The sequence below is a fragment of the Mycetomoellerius zeteki genome, unplaced genomic scaffold, assembly GCF_001594055.1.
Source record: "Mycetomoellerius zeteki isolate Tzet28-1 unplaced genomic scaffold, Tzet1.0 scaffold541, whole genome shotgun sequence".
Lineage (NCBI taxonomy): Eukaryota > Metazoa > Arthropoda > Insecta > Hymenoptera > Formicidae > Mycetomoellerius > Mycetomoellerius zeteki.
In genome coordinates this window covers 16,641-33,740 of record NW_017257546.1, presented here as the reverse complement: position 1 = coordinate 33,740, position 17,100 = coordinate 16,641, and the positions used below count along the sequence as shown (strand labels likewise).

The 17,100-nt window shown below is 36.6% G+C and overlaps 2 protein-coding genes across 2 annotated transcripts; both read left to right on the top strand.

Annotated features, from left to right (window-relative positions):
- Positions 1-781: 781 nt before the first annotated feature.
- LOC108727818 (uncharacterized) lies at positions 782-2,691 on the top strand. The gene is made up of 3 exons (XM_018456075.1): positions 782-959; positions 1,943-2,242; positions 2,519-2,691. The coding sequence occupies exons 1-3, from the start codon at positions 782-784 to the stop codon at positions 2,689-2,691; spliced, it is 651 nt and encodes a 216-aa protein (XP_018311577.1).
- Positions 2,692-15,403: 12,712 nt separating this feature from the next.
- Positions 15,404-16,686, top strand: LOC108727817 (uncharacterized). The gene is made up of 3 exons (XM_018456074.1): positions 15,404-15,513; positions 15,628-15,980; positions 16,079-16,686. Exons 1-3 carry the CDS (start codon positions 15,404-15,406, stop codon positions 16,684-16,686), a joined length of 1,071 nt encoding a protein of 356 aa, XP_018311576.1.
- The last annotated feature ends 414 nt before the right edge of the window (positions 16,687-17,100 follow it).

Genomic DNA, 17,100 nt, shown 5'->3' with positions numbered 1-17,100 from the left:
CCGAGGAGCTGTTGCGACTGTCGCTGCCGATAGCGTGGCCTCCGTCTAATATCGCTTCTTCGGAAAATTCATAAGTATCATGCATTCAAAGGGCTGTTAGGACTGTCGCTGCCAATAGCGTGGCCCCCGTCTGATATCGGCCATCCTCAAAGAATAGCGTGGCCCCCGTCTTACGATACTCCTTCGTAGCATTTATTCTTTTGCATTACCTACATGCCTACGAAAGGCGGACGTAGACAACAGGAAAAGAGATTGAGGTTTCAAATCAAATCAGCTCTTAATTCAAACCAAGATCCTTTCCCCCATTTCCAAAAACTAGCGCAACTTCTAAATCGAAACGCACCGGTAGATTCGTCTCGCGGAAACGTATATTCACTCCAACTTTTGGAGATCGATTTTTCGTTTCCTGACTATAAAGATATCCAAAAAGGCGATCCACGCAGACTCGCCTATAAGCTGCGAAATCTTCTGGGTACCAGATTCAAGATTTCCCTTCCAAATCATTATCCGACCCTTCCTACCGAACATCCCTGACCACACGGCTTGATCTCCGATCCCCGGGTAAATTGCTTTAATGCATTGACTTTAAAAACGGAGAAAATCTCAATTGTGACGTAACAACGGAATTCGGTAAAATAATCGAATCGAATCAGTGGCGCGTTCAGACGATACGATTTTTCTACCGATTCGATTTTTCTGCCGTAGAGCGCAGCACTCGAGTCAGCTGTTTGACACAGTGCTCTCAGCTAGTCGTGCTTGTACATACGTATTTCTTTACACCATGGAAGAAATAAATACGGAACTTTTGATAAGTTTAATAGAAGAAAGGCCCGCTATATGGGATAAAACGTTGAACATTTATAAAGATAAAAATATAAAAGAATCTGCATGGAGGGAGATATGTGTAATATTAAAGGAAGGTTTCGAGGAAAAAGAACAAAAAGAAAGACAAGAATTCGGTAAGTTTTTACTTATTTACTTAATTTCAAAATAATTGTAACAATTGCAACTGTGTCCTATTGTCCTATAGCTTCATCTTGCCAAGGAACTGACCCAACTTCTGACACGAAATAATTAACAAATATTGTAGTTGAATTAGCAGATAAACTTCCACGCGTCATTTGTGCATTTGATATATTATCAAAATCGATTACTTCTGGACGAATATTTTCAAGATTGAAACCATCTTTTTTCTGATTATGTAATACTGTACACGCTTCTACTATCCAAATAGCTGTTTCCTCATTTACATCCAAAGGTCTGTGAAAAATTTTCCATTTGTTAGCAAATATACCGAAAACACACTCGACGTATCTTCTAGCTCTGGTTAAGCGATAATTGAATATTCGTTTTTTCTTATCTAAATGTGTCCCTCCAAAAGGTCTCAATAAATTTTTATGTAAGGTAAAACCTTCGTCTCCGACAAGCACGAAAGGAACATTTGTTTCCAATTGTTCATTTAAAGGTTTAGGTTTAGATATTTTCAAAGTGCCTTCCGTTAATTTTTTCCAAAATGTTATTGTTTTAAAAATTGAAGAATCACAATCTTTTCCATAAGATCCAATACTTATATATCTAAATTGATAATCCGAATTAACAACTGCTAATAATATAATTGAGAAATAATCTTTATAATTAAAATACATTGAGCCGCTGCCGGATGGTTTTTTTATTCTTATGTGCTTGCTGTCAGCAGCGCCAATGCAGTGAGGAAAATTGGCTCTTGTCTGAAACATCCGATATTTGTTCCCATTCATTAGGTGTATTTGGTAACTGCATAAATTCGTTGTACAAGTTATTCCATATACTTTGTGTTACTTCTACAATAATATTACTAATTGTTGAGACATCCACTCGGTAGCAGTAATGAAGTTCTTTAAATGAACATCCAGACGCCAAATATCTGAAACAAAGATGTAAACGTACATTTTTTAAATTCCAGGTAAACTTGTTTTAAAAAAATGGACACATATCAGAGACTCTTGGTCAAAATCTATTAAAAGATACAAAGAGCAAAAACAATCTGGTTCTTCTACCAAGTCTTCAAAACTTTATGTGTTTCATGAACAAATGTCGTTTTTGAACAAAATTATAGACACAACTGTTGCTCATGAAAGCACTGATAATAATAAAAACGAAGAAAATAAATCAGACGATGCTAATGATGAGGCAAAGAATCAAGATGAAATTGTTGAAGATGCAAAAAGGCCTAGAAGTATTCCAGAATCTGTGAGCAAAAAGAGTATTGCTACTACACAAAGAAAAAGGAAGTGCGAAATAAATAATGAATTAGATGCGAAAATGATAAAATTTATTGATCATCAAATAATGTCGAAGAATGAAAACCATAACGAGAACCGTCATCTATCATTTTTTAAAAGCCTTTTACCTTCCTTGTCATTATTTTATGATGATGAAACTTTAGAATTTCAATCCGGTATTTTAAATTTATTACAAAATCTTAAAAGAAAGAAACAAACGATATTTAACAATCCGCCACACTATTCTAAACAAATAGATCATTACGAAAATCCTGCTTATTACAATCAACCGCAAATAAATACAGTGCCATTACCAATGATGAATCCAAGGGTTGAACCTGTAAAATCGCCTGCAGCACTATCCACAATATCTACTACAAGCCAAGCATCTGATTGTTCTCTTATAGACCTGGATCTACAAAATTTCTAATTTTCTGTTTTTATGTTAATAATTATAACTAATAACAATAAGTATGATAGTAATTTTTTTATGATAAGTAAAATTCCATCTTATTGTGTTGTATTTTATGATAAGTATTTTTCTATTCCTAAAAAATCCTGTTCTAAAAAAGGCATATATGTAAGAGATTTAATTGTTGCCACTTTTCCGCGATGTCGATTGGTTCTCTCACAGCGCTTCTCTTGTACATCGTGGCAATGCATGTCTATGATATATATTTAGTATATTTAGTACAAAATTCAATTAAAAAACTTACCTTAGACACACATATCGCTAATTTTTCTTCAGGACTAATGCTTCTTCTCATAGTTGTATTTTGTCTTACCAAAGAACTTTCCACTCTTCTTAACAGGTAATCAAAAGTAGACATAGACATCCGAAAATAATTGAAAAATTTTATCTCATCTCTCCTCAATTGACACATAAGTATCCGATACAATCCCAAACGAGATCTCTCACTTACAATGGGATGTATCGAATATTTTTTTTCTATTAATTTTTTTATAACGACGGCGATAGTGCCAATAAGTTATAATAAATGTATTCATATCCATCTCGGGAGAGAGCTGATGGCGAAGATGGGCATATGGGAGAATGGATGTACGGCGAAATTACCGTATCGTCTGAACACGACATCCGATTCGATTCGATTTACACCGATTCGGTGAAATTACCGAAACGGTCAAAAAACCGTACCGTGTGAACGGGCTGTAACCCTTTCCATATCTGACATACCCGTGCCTTTGGCATTCATTATTAACAATACATCCTTCAGAAGACCTTCATCCATATTAAATTTCGCTATCCATTTTCGTAGCGTAGAAATATTATAACTGGTAAAGGGAATCGTTTTGTTTTCCTTAAATACCGAAGGCCTTAGGACTAACGCTCTTTAAGGAAATCGCAGATGCGATATCTTCAGAAGACCATTGGGTTTTGCTCCGTGTTGGATGTAAAATCAATTGTATTTGCCCGGGTGTGAAGAATGGAGTTAACATTTCTTGAAATTTCTGTTCCAATTCTTATGTTGGTTACTCTGTAGTATTAGCCGTTGTTTAAATTCTTTTTCGTGGCGTTCATCTCTTAAAGCTAATTGACGTTCCAGGGATTGCACTTCCTTCAGCAATTCTGCAATTTTTTTCTTCATTGTCTGAATTTCCTTGTCACGGTCTTGATTGGTTGGCATCTTTTTACAAGTGTCCTCTTCTTATACATGAAACCACGAAATACACATATATAAATAATGTCAAACGAGCCATGAAAATAACTGCATCATGCATTAAAGTTACAAGGAAATTACACGGAAAAATATAATAATTTTTTGCAAACAAAATAATCCATATTTTTTAATTTTAATTAAGTGAAATTGTGCGTTCAAATTTATGCTATACTAATAATATTTTATTTCAATTTTCGTAAAAATTGGAGAAATGACTTTTTTTGTGAAGTATGGCAGATCTGGTAATAGGCAGAATGGTAATAGGTACCAGAGTTTGTAGCTGTGGCAGAGTTTGATACACCACTCGCAATACTCGATAGATTTTCTTGCAAGCAGCTTAACGGGGCGATTGTATCACTGTGTGTAGTAGAACTGCACTGCGCAGCAACAGGCATAAGATGAGTTTCTATTTCTGAAATTCCATTCAAGATGAGTTTCTATTTCTGAAATTCCATTTATTGCAAAGGCAGATAAATGGTCGATCAACACAAATAAAAGCTTTCATTATTTATTGTGCTTGGATGTAATTTCAAAAATTATGGCTTGTCATACAAACAATAAAAAGCAATATCCAATAAAGATTTCAATGGAATTTTTTTTATAGATATTGAAGCCCAAAATAAACAAGCCCTATATTGAAAATATTCCAAACTCAATCTGTGAAACTGATAAAAGCTTTTACACTTAAACAATAAATAATATTATTCCAGAAACTACCACATGTTAGTTTTATTTTTTTTTTTAATTTTTACAATCAACATCTCATGTATCTGTATTATCGTTGGTAATTTCCATCGGAACTGCATCCGATTTCAGTCTGATTCGGACATTTCCGTTTATTCCGACGAGATCTTTTAGCCAAGTGCGATTTTCGTATTGGGAAGAATGAAAATGATTCGAACATACACGACCTGAAAGACGACTTTTAGTCAAATCCTATAAAGACATCTTTTTTAAGATGTCTTTTGGACACATCTGTTTAAGACATTTTTCAGAACAAAAATAAGACAATGTTTTATAACAATTCGTAAATCAACATATGTACTACCGATGTATCTCGAAACTTTGTTAATATAAGTACCTAATTTAATCTATAACAATAATGTTCAAAATTAGTTTAAAAAATGTCTGAACAATGACAATAGGATGTCTCAAAGGCATCTTATTGTTCACCGGGATCCGTTAGAAATTTAAAATATACTACATAAAATGAAAATAGGGAAGTACACACACCATTTTTCGGGTCCACATTTTCTTTGCATACGGTTTTCCATTTTTCAATTATTTCCGGAGTTTTCGGAAAAGAAAAGAAACTTATTTTTCGCTTCTTCGTATTACTTAACGTATTTTTGCAATTCTTTATTGCACACGATGGCATCTTTAAATCGCCTCTGCGAATCGCAGTCTCGTAATTTGAGAAAATACACAACACACGCATACACGCACACACTCATGCGTCATCGTTGTGTGATGCAAAATGGCGGAATTCAGTCCTACGCAGAACTGGACGAAAATTGGTCGTGGAAACGAACAGACCTTGTTACTTGGGCCATAGGATTACATCTAACGTTTTGTTGGTTTTATGGTCTAAGATTAGGAAGAGAAAAAAAAATTTTGTTAACACACTCTGTTCTTAAATCTATTGCAATTGCTTAGTTTAATGTAATTATTTAACTTATCATGGCAATTATAATTAGTTTGTTTAGAGTTAATTGTTCACTTAGTCATGATCGCTCACTCGTTCTCTTTATTATTCTACATCGCGCGGAGTTCCTTGTAACATATGGGTTTCTCGCTCGCACTCTCGGTAAGCACTGGGGCTGTGAGAGTAGGTGGGCGATCTTCTGGCGTAGAATGGGTTTTGGAGAGAGGTCTTGCGGTAAGTACGAGAGCTTCTTCATCCTGTTGTCTCATGGTATCCCTTTTCCTAGGTTCTGTCAGGTATAGCAACAAATGTGCGACGGAGCTCCAGATGGTCCCGAGTAGGTGCAAACTCCACCCATACACTGAGTGTAGGGCGTAACCGTGGATTATTGTGTCCACGATTAATTTTATCAAGTTGATGATGAGGAAAATTGCCATGACTCCTGCACTCGCTGAACCGAACGTGATGAATCCTTTGCAGAGGCGCGCTCCTACACTTTCTGCAATCTTTTCCAGAGATTTTTCGTCGAAAAGATTTGTCATTGATATACTTCCAGGAGGAATGTTATGACCCATTGCCTCTCGTGCTAGGGTATTCAGCATCCGAGGTTTTTCTACCGGAAACATTATATGGTTGCGAAGACGACTCAGGTCCTCATCTGAGTAAATTCCACTGGTGGCAAGTTCTGCTGGGCTGATGCACTTCCATGTTGGTCGTGTCAATGGCTGAATTATGGGTGGGGGCAATGATTCCACCGAGCGCGGCATAAATCGAAACCAGGTTCCGTGGATTTTGTACATGGTCGGCAGGAGTTCGCTGCTATCCTTATGTGTTCCCGTTAATGTCAGTATCCTTGAACCGGGTAGAAGGAATGCTGATTTATTCTCATAGGCCACTGGTAGTTCTATGAAACTACCTTCGGTAAATGAACATTCTTCGGTATGACGGATTCTGCACTCCACCGGAACGCACTTGATGAGGTGTAAAGCTTCTCCGGCTATCACAGCCGGGCGTTTTCATGATGTGATGAGCCATTTCGTCCGGTGCAATACTATATAGATAGTGCAAGCGCGTTTAAAAGGATTTGTTTTTCCAGGGCACATTTTTGGTCCATGATATCTCGGTACAGGCGTGTTAATTGTGTCCTGATGTGCTTCTCGACGTATACGAACTTTGAATTGACGTAGGCGAAAATATCCAAGTTATTTACAGAAATTTTTGATCGTACTCTAAAAGCTCGATCCGGTTGCGTCTCTAGGATGAAAAGTTTTGGATGTTCTGTTTGTATTAGTGTGTATCCACATAGGCTGATTTCCATTGTTTGAGTGAGCGCGAAGGTGGTCTCTCTTGTAGTGACTGTGTAGATGGTGGGTGTCGTCTGGTTAAATTTAGGAGTCAGTTTGTTTGCTTGACCTTCGTAGAGGACGTCATAATGGCTGAAGTGGCAGCTATCAGGCGGCACATGTGACCAGAAGGTCTCCTCACCGTCGGTATCTAGACACTCTCCGGCTGCGACCTTGCAATGCAGGCCGGAGGGTAGAATAATTTCATGTGAGCTGCGTCGAATAGAGGATTCGAAGTCCCGCAAGGTTACTCTGACTGTTGCCTGTACAATGACGCTGTCCCACGTTCTATAAGAATCGCTATATTGGGAACCGCTACAGCGGCCATCCACAGAGGCATGTCCGGCGAGTGTAATGCTCCTAGCAGAAGTACTGTTTGGCTTAAGTCCAGTGATATAACCCTCTCTTCCTCCCAGGTTGATGGCTCCGGTCTCATGGATTCGTTTACAGTTGTTGGCTGCCAGTTCATGGAGGTAGATTCTTCTTCCACCGTGGACCACCGATACATGCGAGTGCATTCCGCAGTAGTATATCGTGCGGTCGATTTCCACCTTGCACTGTATCACCCGAGTTCGGTCAAAATCTGAGAGTTGGAATAACTGAACATAAACGTCCCTAGTAACGGGTTCAATGTTCTCTAGGTCACAACTTCCAATGTCGAGGAGAGACAGCGAAGTAATGTTAAGGCCATGATCTCCGCAGTCGTAACCCATCAGGCCACGCGACGACGGTGCGAGGGATAGAAACGCGGCGACGAGAAGGAAGACCCTTTTGTCCATCTTGACGCGGGTTGAACTCAGAACTGGTGGTCCGATGAATCGTGGGGTACTAGCTGCAGCCGCTGGGTCCAGGGTGGGGGGCGTCGTTGTCCACTAGGTGCGTCCCTCGTTCTCCGATGTACCGCAGTTTCTTTAGCTTATCGCAATGTACTATACGAGTTCTATTTCTTATTGCTAACTTAACATTATTATTCCTAAGGATTTCGAGAATTTCATACGGTCCTCCGTATTGATCGGCAAATTTCCCTTTTATTGGCTCTTTTAACAAATATACCTGGTCGCCACGCTGGAATGTCCGTGGGTTACATTTTTTGTCGTAGTACAATTTAGATCTTTGTTTCGTTCGGCAGAGGTTTTCTCTTGCTGCGTCTTGTGAGTTACGGAGTCGGTCGAATAATGAAGTTAGATAGTCAGTATACGTTTTACTTAAGTCGCTTGGTAAAATTGGATCACTTGTCAGAATTCTAGCTGTTTTGCCGAAAACCAACTCGTGTGGTGTGAAAATCTTGTACTTTCATGTACACTCGTATTATATGAAAAGGTTGCCAATTTCAATAATTCTTCCCACTCCCGCTCCTTGTTGACGTATTGTTTCAGGTACTCCCAAAGCACGTGGTGACTCCTCTCGATTGATCCGTTTGATTGTGGATAGTATGCGGTTGTTTTACATTGCGTAATTCTCAATTTCTTAGCGATAGCGCGCATGAGGGCACTTAGGAAATTCGTGCCTTGGTCCGTGAGGAGCGCTTTAGGAGCACCGTAGACGCAGATGAATTCGTTTACAAATGCGTCTGCTACGTCGTGGCGGTTATTTGCTTAAGTGGTATCGCGAGAGAGTATTTGGTTAAAAGGTCCTGTATTGTTAAAATATACATGTTATCGCTCCGAGTTTTAGGTAGTGGGCCCATGATATCCATGGATATTTTTTCAAACGCTACGGCCGGGGTATCGGTTAAGATCATCGGTTGACGCGTTTTTATACGTACGAGTTTTTTCCTTTGACAGTCCCTACAGCCCTGTATATAAGTTTGTACATCCGTTTTCATGTTTGGCCAATAGTAACGATTTTTTATGCGCCAATACGTTTTTGTAACGCCCTTATGCCCACCCATTGCAGAGCCGTGGTATTCCCTAAGGATTTGTAAGCGATCCTCGATCGAAGGGATCGAGATCTCGTTGGTGTATATCGCTATCTTGACATCGTGGTTATTAAATGTTTCATCTAATATGTCTTTCGCTTTTGCCCACGATATTCTATCTATGTCATCTTTACATATCGAAACTGATGTTAGACCGATCTCATCGATGACGCTTAGTAATGCGGAGGTTGCTTCGATTATTGTTTGGCGAATTATTATTTCAGATGTGCGTTCTTTAATTATTAGTGCGATAATGTAACGATTCTTGTTACTGATGACTTTGGCGCGCCCGAGTACGGCGTTCTCGATTCGCGGGAGGCGTCCTTATTCTGCAAGCATGCGTGCTCCTAAATCACAGGGTTCACCTGTTTGCGTCATAAAAATTACTAAGCTATCCTTTCGTGTAGTAAAGCTATCGCGTGCTTTTCGCACGTTGAATCGTTAATGGGGGGCGTTAGGTGTGACATAAGGGGGAGTCGCTATCTTTGCTACTTTCGTCTGAATCTGCATCGTTTTCGCTTACAGTGTCGTCGTTTACAGGAGAGAACGCGTCTTCTGGAATGTCATGGTTTTGTTCAGGAGGATTACTTTTTGTGTAGGTTATGGGTGTAGGTATCGGGCCTGAGGGAAGATTGTTCTGGCTCGGGTTTCCGTTTTGCGTAAGCGGGAATAGGGATTTATGGTTGTTGGGTTTTATGACTATGTTTTTGTCGGTTGGCGCAACGGCTGGATTTCTCGACAAAGCATCGGCGTTTAAATTTATTTTTCCGGCCTTATAACAAATTTTATACTCGTACTCGGCGAGTTTGAGTCTCCAACGTGCAAGTCTAGACGTAGGATCTTTCACGAATTCTAACCAGACTAAGGGCTTGTGATCGGTTACTAAGCTAAATCTTTGGCCGTACAGATATGGGCGAAAATAGTTTACGCTACATACTATTGCTAAAAGTTCTTTCTCGATCGTCGAGTAATTTTGTTCGGCGGCGTTTAAAAGGCGCGACGTGTATGCGATAGGTTTGTCTTTTCCTATCTCGCTTTGGCTAAGGATGCCTTCGATAGCGTACTTTGATGCATCAGTAGTCACTACGAATGGTAACGTAAAATCTGGATATTGAAGTACTGGCTCTGAACATAGCGAGTTTTTAAGTGAAATAAATGCTTGTTCGTGCGTGTCAGACCATTGAAATTCTATATCTTTCTTGAGCAGATTGGTTAATGGTCGGGCTATTTTAGAAAAGTCTGGCAAAAAACGTCGGTAGTATCCGGCCAGGCCCAAAAACTGTTTTATGGCTTTTGGGGAACGGGGCTTTGGAAAGTTCTCGACTGCTTGTAATTTTTTTGGGTCCGGCTTGACGCCGTCCTCGCCGATTATATGCCCTAGATACGTGGCTTCTTTACGCAGGAACTCGCATTTATCCGGTTGAAGTTTCAAATTTGCTTTTCTTAATCTTTCAGCTAATTTATTAAATTTAGCATCGTGCTCTCGCAATGAGCTGGCATACAATACTATGTCGTCTAAATATACAAATAATTCTACTCCTTGTAAACCAATCAAAACCTGATCCATGAGTCTCTAGAACGTCGCTGGAGCGTTCTTTAGTCCGAACGGCATACGTTTAAAGTGGTAGTGCCCGTAAGGCGTGGAAAAAGCCGTTTTCGGTGCATCAGATTCATGCATCGATATTTGATGAAAACCTGAGGCTAAATCGAAGACGCTGAAGTATTTTGCGCTGCCGAGTTGATCTAATATTTCGGTGATATTTCGTGGCGTCGCACAAGAAGTCCGATCCTAGGATACCTTCTTGGGAAATTGGAAAGTCATTCTTTACGACTTGTAAGGTTACGGCGTGTCCCATAAATTTTATTTCGACGGACTCGAGAGTTTTTATATTTCCGTCGGTTATTCCACTAACGAGAATCGACTGTTGAGTTTGAACGTATGTCTCGGGATGCAGATTATGTATTTTTACTAAATTTGGCGCGGCTCCTGTATCAATCATAAATTCCGTTGGTCGCGATAATCCATCGGCGGAGATAACGATGGTAGGTGCGTGAGAGAAATCGCGAGGATTTAGGACTGCGACGCGTCGCTCGCGATATCGTCCGATTGGAGTTCGGTCGGTTGCGTATCTATTGCTCTTATTGGACGTTCTCGCTCTCGCGAGGTCGCCGCCCGAGGCTCGTCCGTTCGCCTCGGGGGACTTGCGAAGTTTCCCTGCCTTGCGCGAGAGTTGTATTCGCGTTTTCGGCATTCTTCGATTTCGTGTCCCACATCCTTGCAATATCTACACCATTTAGGCCTGGTCTACAATCAAGTCGGCTGACGTTTGTCGGATGTCGTTAGTCGTATATTGTAGCTGCTTGTTTGACACACCAGTCTATATTCGAGTCGTTTGTCGTTTACGATAGTTGAGATCAGAAAGGCAAAGAATATGGATACTACTGAATTGATTGCTATTTATAAGAACTTATTATCGACTTGGATGTCAGTTCAAAGGATGCGAATAATTTTGAAGAAAAAACGTAAGAATTTCCTAGAAATCAGAAATAATATTGGCGCTCATGAGAAATTATTTAAATACTTCAAAACAAGTAATCATGAAGAGTTCTTCAAGTTTACAAGAATGTCTGTTGAGCAATTCGATATGTTGCATAATTTATTAAAACCGAAACTCCAAAAGAGAAGTCACAGAGTTCCTTTGGCAACAGAACTTCGTCTCGCTCTTACATTGAGGTTATATTATTTTATTTTATTACTTTATTTTTTCTGCAAATAATGTAAAAAAGCAGTTTAGTCAATATAATTATTCTTTGTTTTTAGTTATCTTGCTCATGGAGATAGTGCTGCAACGACAGCATGGCACTTTCGTGTAGGAAAATCAACTGTGTATAGTATAATTCTTGAAGTGTGTAAAGTAATATGGGATGTTTTACAACCATTATATTATATTTAAAGTGCCCCAATGAAGAAAATGAGTGGTTGCAAATAGCGAATGATTTCAATTCCAGTTGGAATTTTCCAAATTGCATAGGTGCTATTGACGGAAAGCACATACGAGTTAAAGCTCCTCCAAGATCTGGTAGCATTTTTTATAATTATAAAGGCACTTTCAGTTTTGTACTAATGGCTATTTGTGATTCTCATTATTGTTTTACGTGGGTGGATATCGGCGATTATGGTAAATTGAATAACTATTTAAAATTAGTTACAATTATATTTAACTTATAATTATATACACATTTGTGCTGTAGGTTCACTGAACGATGCCAGTGTCTGGTCTAACACTGAAATGAGTACTGCATTGGAAAGTAATACTGTATCTTTACCACCAGAACTTCATTTGCCACATACTAACATTGCTGTACCCTTTGCTCTTGTTGATGATGAAGGCTTTCTTTTGAAACAGTGTTTGATGCGACCATATGCAAGAAGAAATGTAATCGATAATCAACAGCGCATATTTAATTATAGATTGTCAAGAGCACGACGAATTATTGAGAATGTCTTCGGAATTCTTGTTGCAAGATGGCAAATTTTGCAAAAACCAATTTGTTTCAAAGTAGAAACTACTGAAAAAATAATACAAGTCATGTGTTGTCTTCATAATTATATTATGAAGACAAATAATTTGAACAATCGCTACATATAAGAAGATTTTGTAGATCAGGAAGATCCCAATGGAGAACTTATCGAAGGCAATTGGTGAAATTTAGTATTGCAACATCCTATAATAAATCGAATGGGACGAATTAATGCGAATTTTGGTTCGATTGCAGCAATGAAGCAACGTGATAGTTTAGCTCAATATTTTGTCTCTGATGAAGGTAGCATTCCATGGCAGTGGGAAATGATATAAACAAATTTATGTTGCTTACAACTTTAATTCTTTATTTTTTATATATTTTTATAAAATTATTTATAAAACTGATGTATGTGTGTGTGTGTATAACGCTTCTTCATAAAATGATTTTTAATAGTTGTATATACTATAAGAAACTATTTGATAAAACTGTTAAGTACGAAATTATTGAGTAATTTTGTTACTCTACTTAATTTTAGGTAAAAAACCCACTACTTAATTTTAGGTAAAAAAAATTTTTTCGCATTCTTAAAAATTTAAGGTAAATTTTGTATTTTTTTTTTATTTAAAAAAATGTAATTTCTTGAGAGAACTTTACTTATTAATTTCGTACCTTTTGGTAAAAAAAGACTTATTCTATGTTCTTAACAATTTAACTCTCTAATCTTGTACTCTTTGGTGAAATAAACTTTCTTTATATTTTAAACAATTAAACTCTCTAATTGTGTACTTCTTAATAAAACAAATTTACTTCCTATATTTTTAACAATCTTATCATTTAACTTTGTACTTTTGGTAAAAAAAAGTTTCTATAATTTTATATATTTTGATCAATTTTTTGGAATCTTTCTCTCTAATTTTTGCAATTCCAACCTTAGTGATCTAAAATTGATATTCTACAATAAAACTGTAGTCATATAAAGTCACAAAGTCGCAAGAAATTAATCAATTATGCTTGAAATATAAGGAGAATAATTTATGTGTTTGGACAATTTCTTGCAAATTTCTGACTTTGAGTAATTATTTTATTGTAGACCCTGCTTTTTACTCTCTAACTTCATATTTGTTAATAATCTGAAGCACCTTGATGATGCATTGGGTTCTATTTTTCCCAGGGATATGTCTCAACCCTTCTTCTATTGCAAGCATATATCCATCCTTTTCTTTATTTGTATTGGCAATTAGTGTTGAAACAGTATTCATCGCATCAGATATTGCAACACCTGTCTCTGCAAGTTGTTCGTCCAAAAGAGCACTTTTTTTCTTTTTTCGTTGTGCAAAATCGTCCAATGGAGGTACAATTTGTTTTGATTTTGATTTTATATGTGAAATCGGTGTTGTGGAAGTAGATGAAAATGTGCTAGAGCTATCGCTAGGTAATGGTCTTATTATAGATTCAGGACGAAATTCAATGACATCGTCTGAAAATTTTTTACATTCAAATAACGTTTTACGTTTGTCATGAGTAACAACAAATTAAAACACTCATTTTACCGATGATCTGTGATTTATCATAAGTGTTATCTATTACTGGCACATATTTCGATATTCCCTGTGATGTTTCATCCATAGCTTGATCATCATATTCTTCCAATAGCTGAATCTGCTGGGAACAGGCTTGCTGAAAATGCACTGGTTGGGAGCTCGAATTTTCTCTGTTTTTTTATGAGCGATGATTGTGTTCTAAGAATCAAATAAAATAGCTTTTAACACAAATATTATACAAAAAAGATACAAGAAAGAATTTATTGTCAATTACCTACTTTCTATGAGCAATATGTGAAGATAAGAAAAGTAGTGGTCGGTACAGATGCCACTCTTTATTTTTGCTACTGCCTGATCTTGATGGTGGCAGTTTTTTTCTCCTTTCTTCGCGGCTAAACATGTCTCGAAGTGATGACCATCGTTTCTCAACATTTTCAGCTTATATAAAAAGACATTAACGCTATGGCTGCTCAGTAATGTATGTATAATAAAAAGACACGTGATATTGTTACCGACAAATATATTTAACAGAACAGGTGTATTTACATATATCATATCCAATAAACATTAACGGTAGCATAATATCAATGTTATGATAATAATAAAAGGGATAATTTTCGCATTGTTTGTTTTAGGAAAAATCAAGTTTGAAGAAATGTAAAAAAAGTTACTCATCTCATACATAATTATGTATAATTTGACATATAATTATATTGCTTTTAGTTAGTGTTTGCTGGGTATATACTATATTATATATTATTTGTAACATCATATATTATTTATAACAAATATTTACCTGACTTGTCTACATTATAAACATCTTTTAATTGAAAGGCAATCATTCTCCATATATCCTTCCTTTTATTACTGTTCTTATAATGAATGTCCGTTTTATCATATAGATACTTATTGTCTCGTACAATATTAATAATAACCTTGTCTTGTACATATACTCATGTTTTCTTTCATTTTGAGGTTAAAATTGTCGTCTGACGTCTGGTCGTGTCGTAAAAGATGGAACTTGCCCATCTTCTAAACGACAACGACGCCCGACAGCCGACAGCCGACACGTAAAAATCAAGGCTGTGCGCATGCGCACGACATACGACACCGTCACCCGACTGATTGTAGACCAGGCCTTAGACCCGTTCTACATTAAATCGGATGACGGAGTCGGATGTCGTTAGTCGCTTGTCGCGTGTTGTATGTCGGGTATGAATACGACTAGCTAGTCTACAATTGCGTTGCAAGTCGGAATAGTCAGACGTCATGGAAATTGAAACGTTGAATATTTATTTAAATTTATTACTTATTTGGATGCAAATTATAAGAGTGAGATTATGTGTAAGAAAATGTAAAAAAGGAATTATAAGAAGATGGTGGGTAAATCCCCATATTACTAGAAATATGAGACAAAATTTTGGTGCTCATCATACATTATTTATATATTTCCAAATGAATAATCACGAAGAATTTTTCAAACTGACAAGAATGTCAGTGGAACAATTTGACAATTTAAATAGATTATTAAAACCAAAATTAAAAAAACGTAGTCGTAGAGAACCTCTACCAACGGAGATACGTATTGCGGTGACATTAAGGTTAGTTTAACAATTATTCTCTGTTGCGATTATTAATATAGATTACCTACACTTTATTTGTTCTAAAAATTATGAATTTTTACACATACACAACAAATTTAAATTTATTTTTAGTTTTCTCGCTCATGGAGATAAAGTGACCACTACCTCTTTATTTTATCGAATAGGAAGATCAACTGTATACAGCATTATTCCCGAAGTTTGTAATGGTATATGGGAAGTATTGCAACCAACATACCTCCGATGTCCACAAGAAGCACATGAGTGGCTAAAAATCGCAAATGAGTACAATAATAAGTGGAATTTTCCCAATTGTCTTGGAGCAATTGATGGGAAACACTGCCGAATTCAAGCTCCACCAAATTCGGGTAGTGCTTTCCACAATTATAAGGGATATTTTAGCCTCGTATTAATGGCTATCGTAGATGCTTGTTATCGCTTTATTTGGGTCGACATTGGAAATTACGGTAAAATTAAACTATATGAGTATTACAAATAAAATTTATTTTAAAGAATAACCAGCTATAGGATATATTTATATATGTATAATATATGTTTTTTATAGGTTCACTGAATGATGCTGGAATCTGGTCAAATACAACAATAAAACAAGCATTTGAAAGTAATACTCTATCTGTGCTAGCAGCTTATCCTGTGCCTAATACGAATTATCCGTTGCCATTTTCTCTTGTTGGTGACGAAGGCTTCCCACTGAAAACATATTTAATGCGTCCATACGCAAAAAGAAATTTACAAAATAATGAACAAAAAATATTTAATTATCGATTGTCGAGAGCACGCCGAATTGTCGAGAATGCTTTCGGCATTCTTGTAGCACGATGGCGAATATTACAAAAACCTATAGCTCAGAAATTAAGTACTGTAGAGAAAATTTTGCAAGCTATAACTTGTTTGCATAACTATATTATAAGCACCAACTTAAACGATAATAATTATTTACATGATGAAATGATAGATAAAGAAGGAGTAGATGGCGAAATAATACCAGGGAATTGGCGAAATGAAATTAGAGAAAATGGTTTTATTAATCCTTTAGGACGAGTTGGTGCCAATATCGGTACAGCTGCTGCTATGAGACAACGAGACATTCTTGCTCAATATTTTGTTTCAGCAGAAGGGAGTATTCCATGGCAGTGGCAACGTATATTATGAATTTTTAATAAAACTTTTTCCTTTATGTCGACATTATTAAATACAAATGTTTTACAAAAATAATGAAAATGTGTTGTCTTTGATTTTTGAAAATATTGTTTATTTATAATAAAATTATAATATAAAAATATCAAAATATACAAGACTTATAATTACAGCCTGCTTTTCCAATATCTCACAATATGCATTAAAAAATTTTATAAATAACAATACTGTTAGAAACATAAAATTATTGAAAATTAACATGTTATAGAAAGTAGCATTTTTGTACTCTCTCTTTCTCCCTCTAATTCATTTTAAACTTAAAATAAAATATTATAAATGAAACTGAACATATATTTTGAAAATGTATAAACATATAATTATTTAAATGACTAACGTTAGAGAAAGTACAGTTTTGTACTATTTCACACA

Bases quoted from the DNA above. Each gene is read 5' to 3' on its own strand.
- LOC108727818 (XM_018456075.1), top strand. From the start codon at position 782: ATGGAAGAAATAAATACGGAACTTTTGATAAGTTTAATAGAAGAAAGG. The intron at 960-1,942 runs GTAAGTTTTTAC...TTTAAATTCCAG, and splicing joins AAAAGAAAGACAAGAATTCG to GTAAACTTGTTTTAAAAAAA. The intron at 2,243-2,518 runs GTATTGCTACTA...CTAAACAAATAG, and splicing joins AGAATCTGTGAGCAAAAAGA to ATCATTACGAAAATCCTGCT.
- LOC108727817 (XM_018456074.1), top strand. From the start codon at position 15,404: ATGTCAGTGGAACAATTTGACAATTTAAATAGATTATTAAAACCAAAA. The intron at 15,514-15,627 runs GTTAGTTTAACA...ATTTATTTTTAG, and splicing joins CGTATTGCGGTGACATTAAG to TTTTCTCGCTCATGGAGATA. The intron at 15,981-16,078 runs GTAAAATTAAAC...TGTTTTTTATAG, and splicing joins GGTCGACATTGGAAATTACG to GTTCACTGAATGATGCTGGA.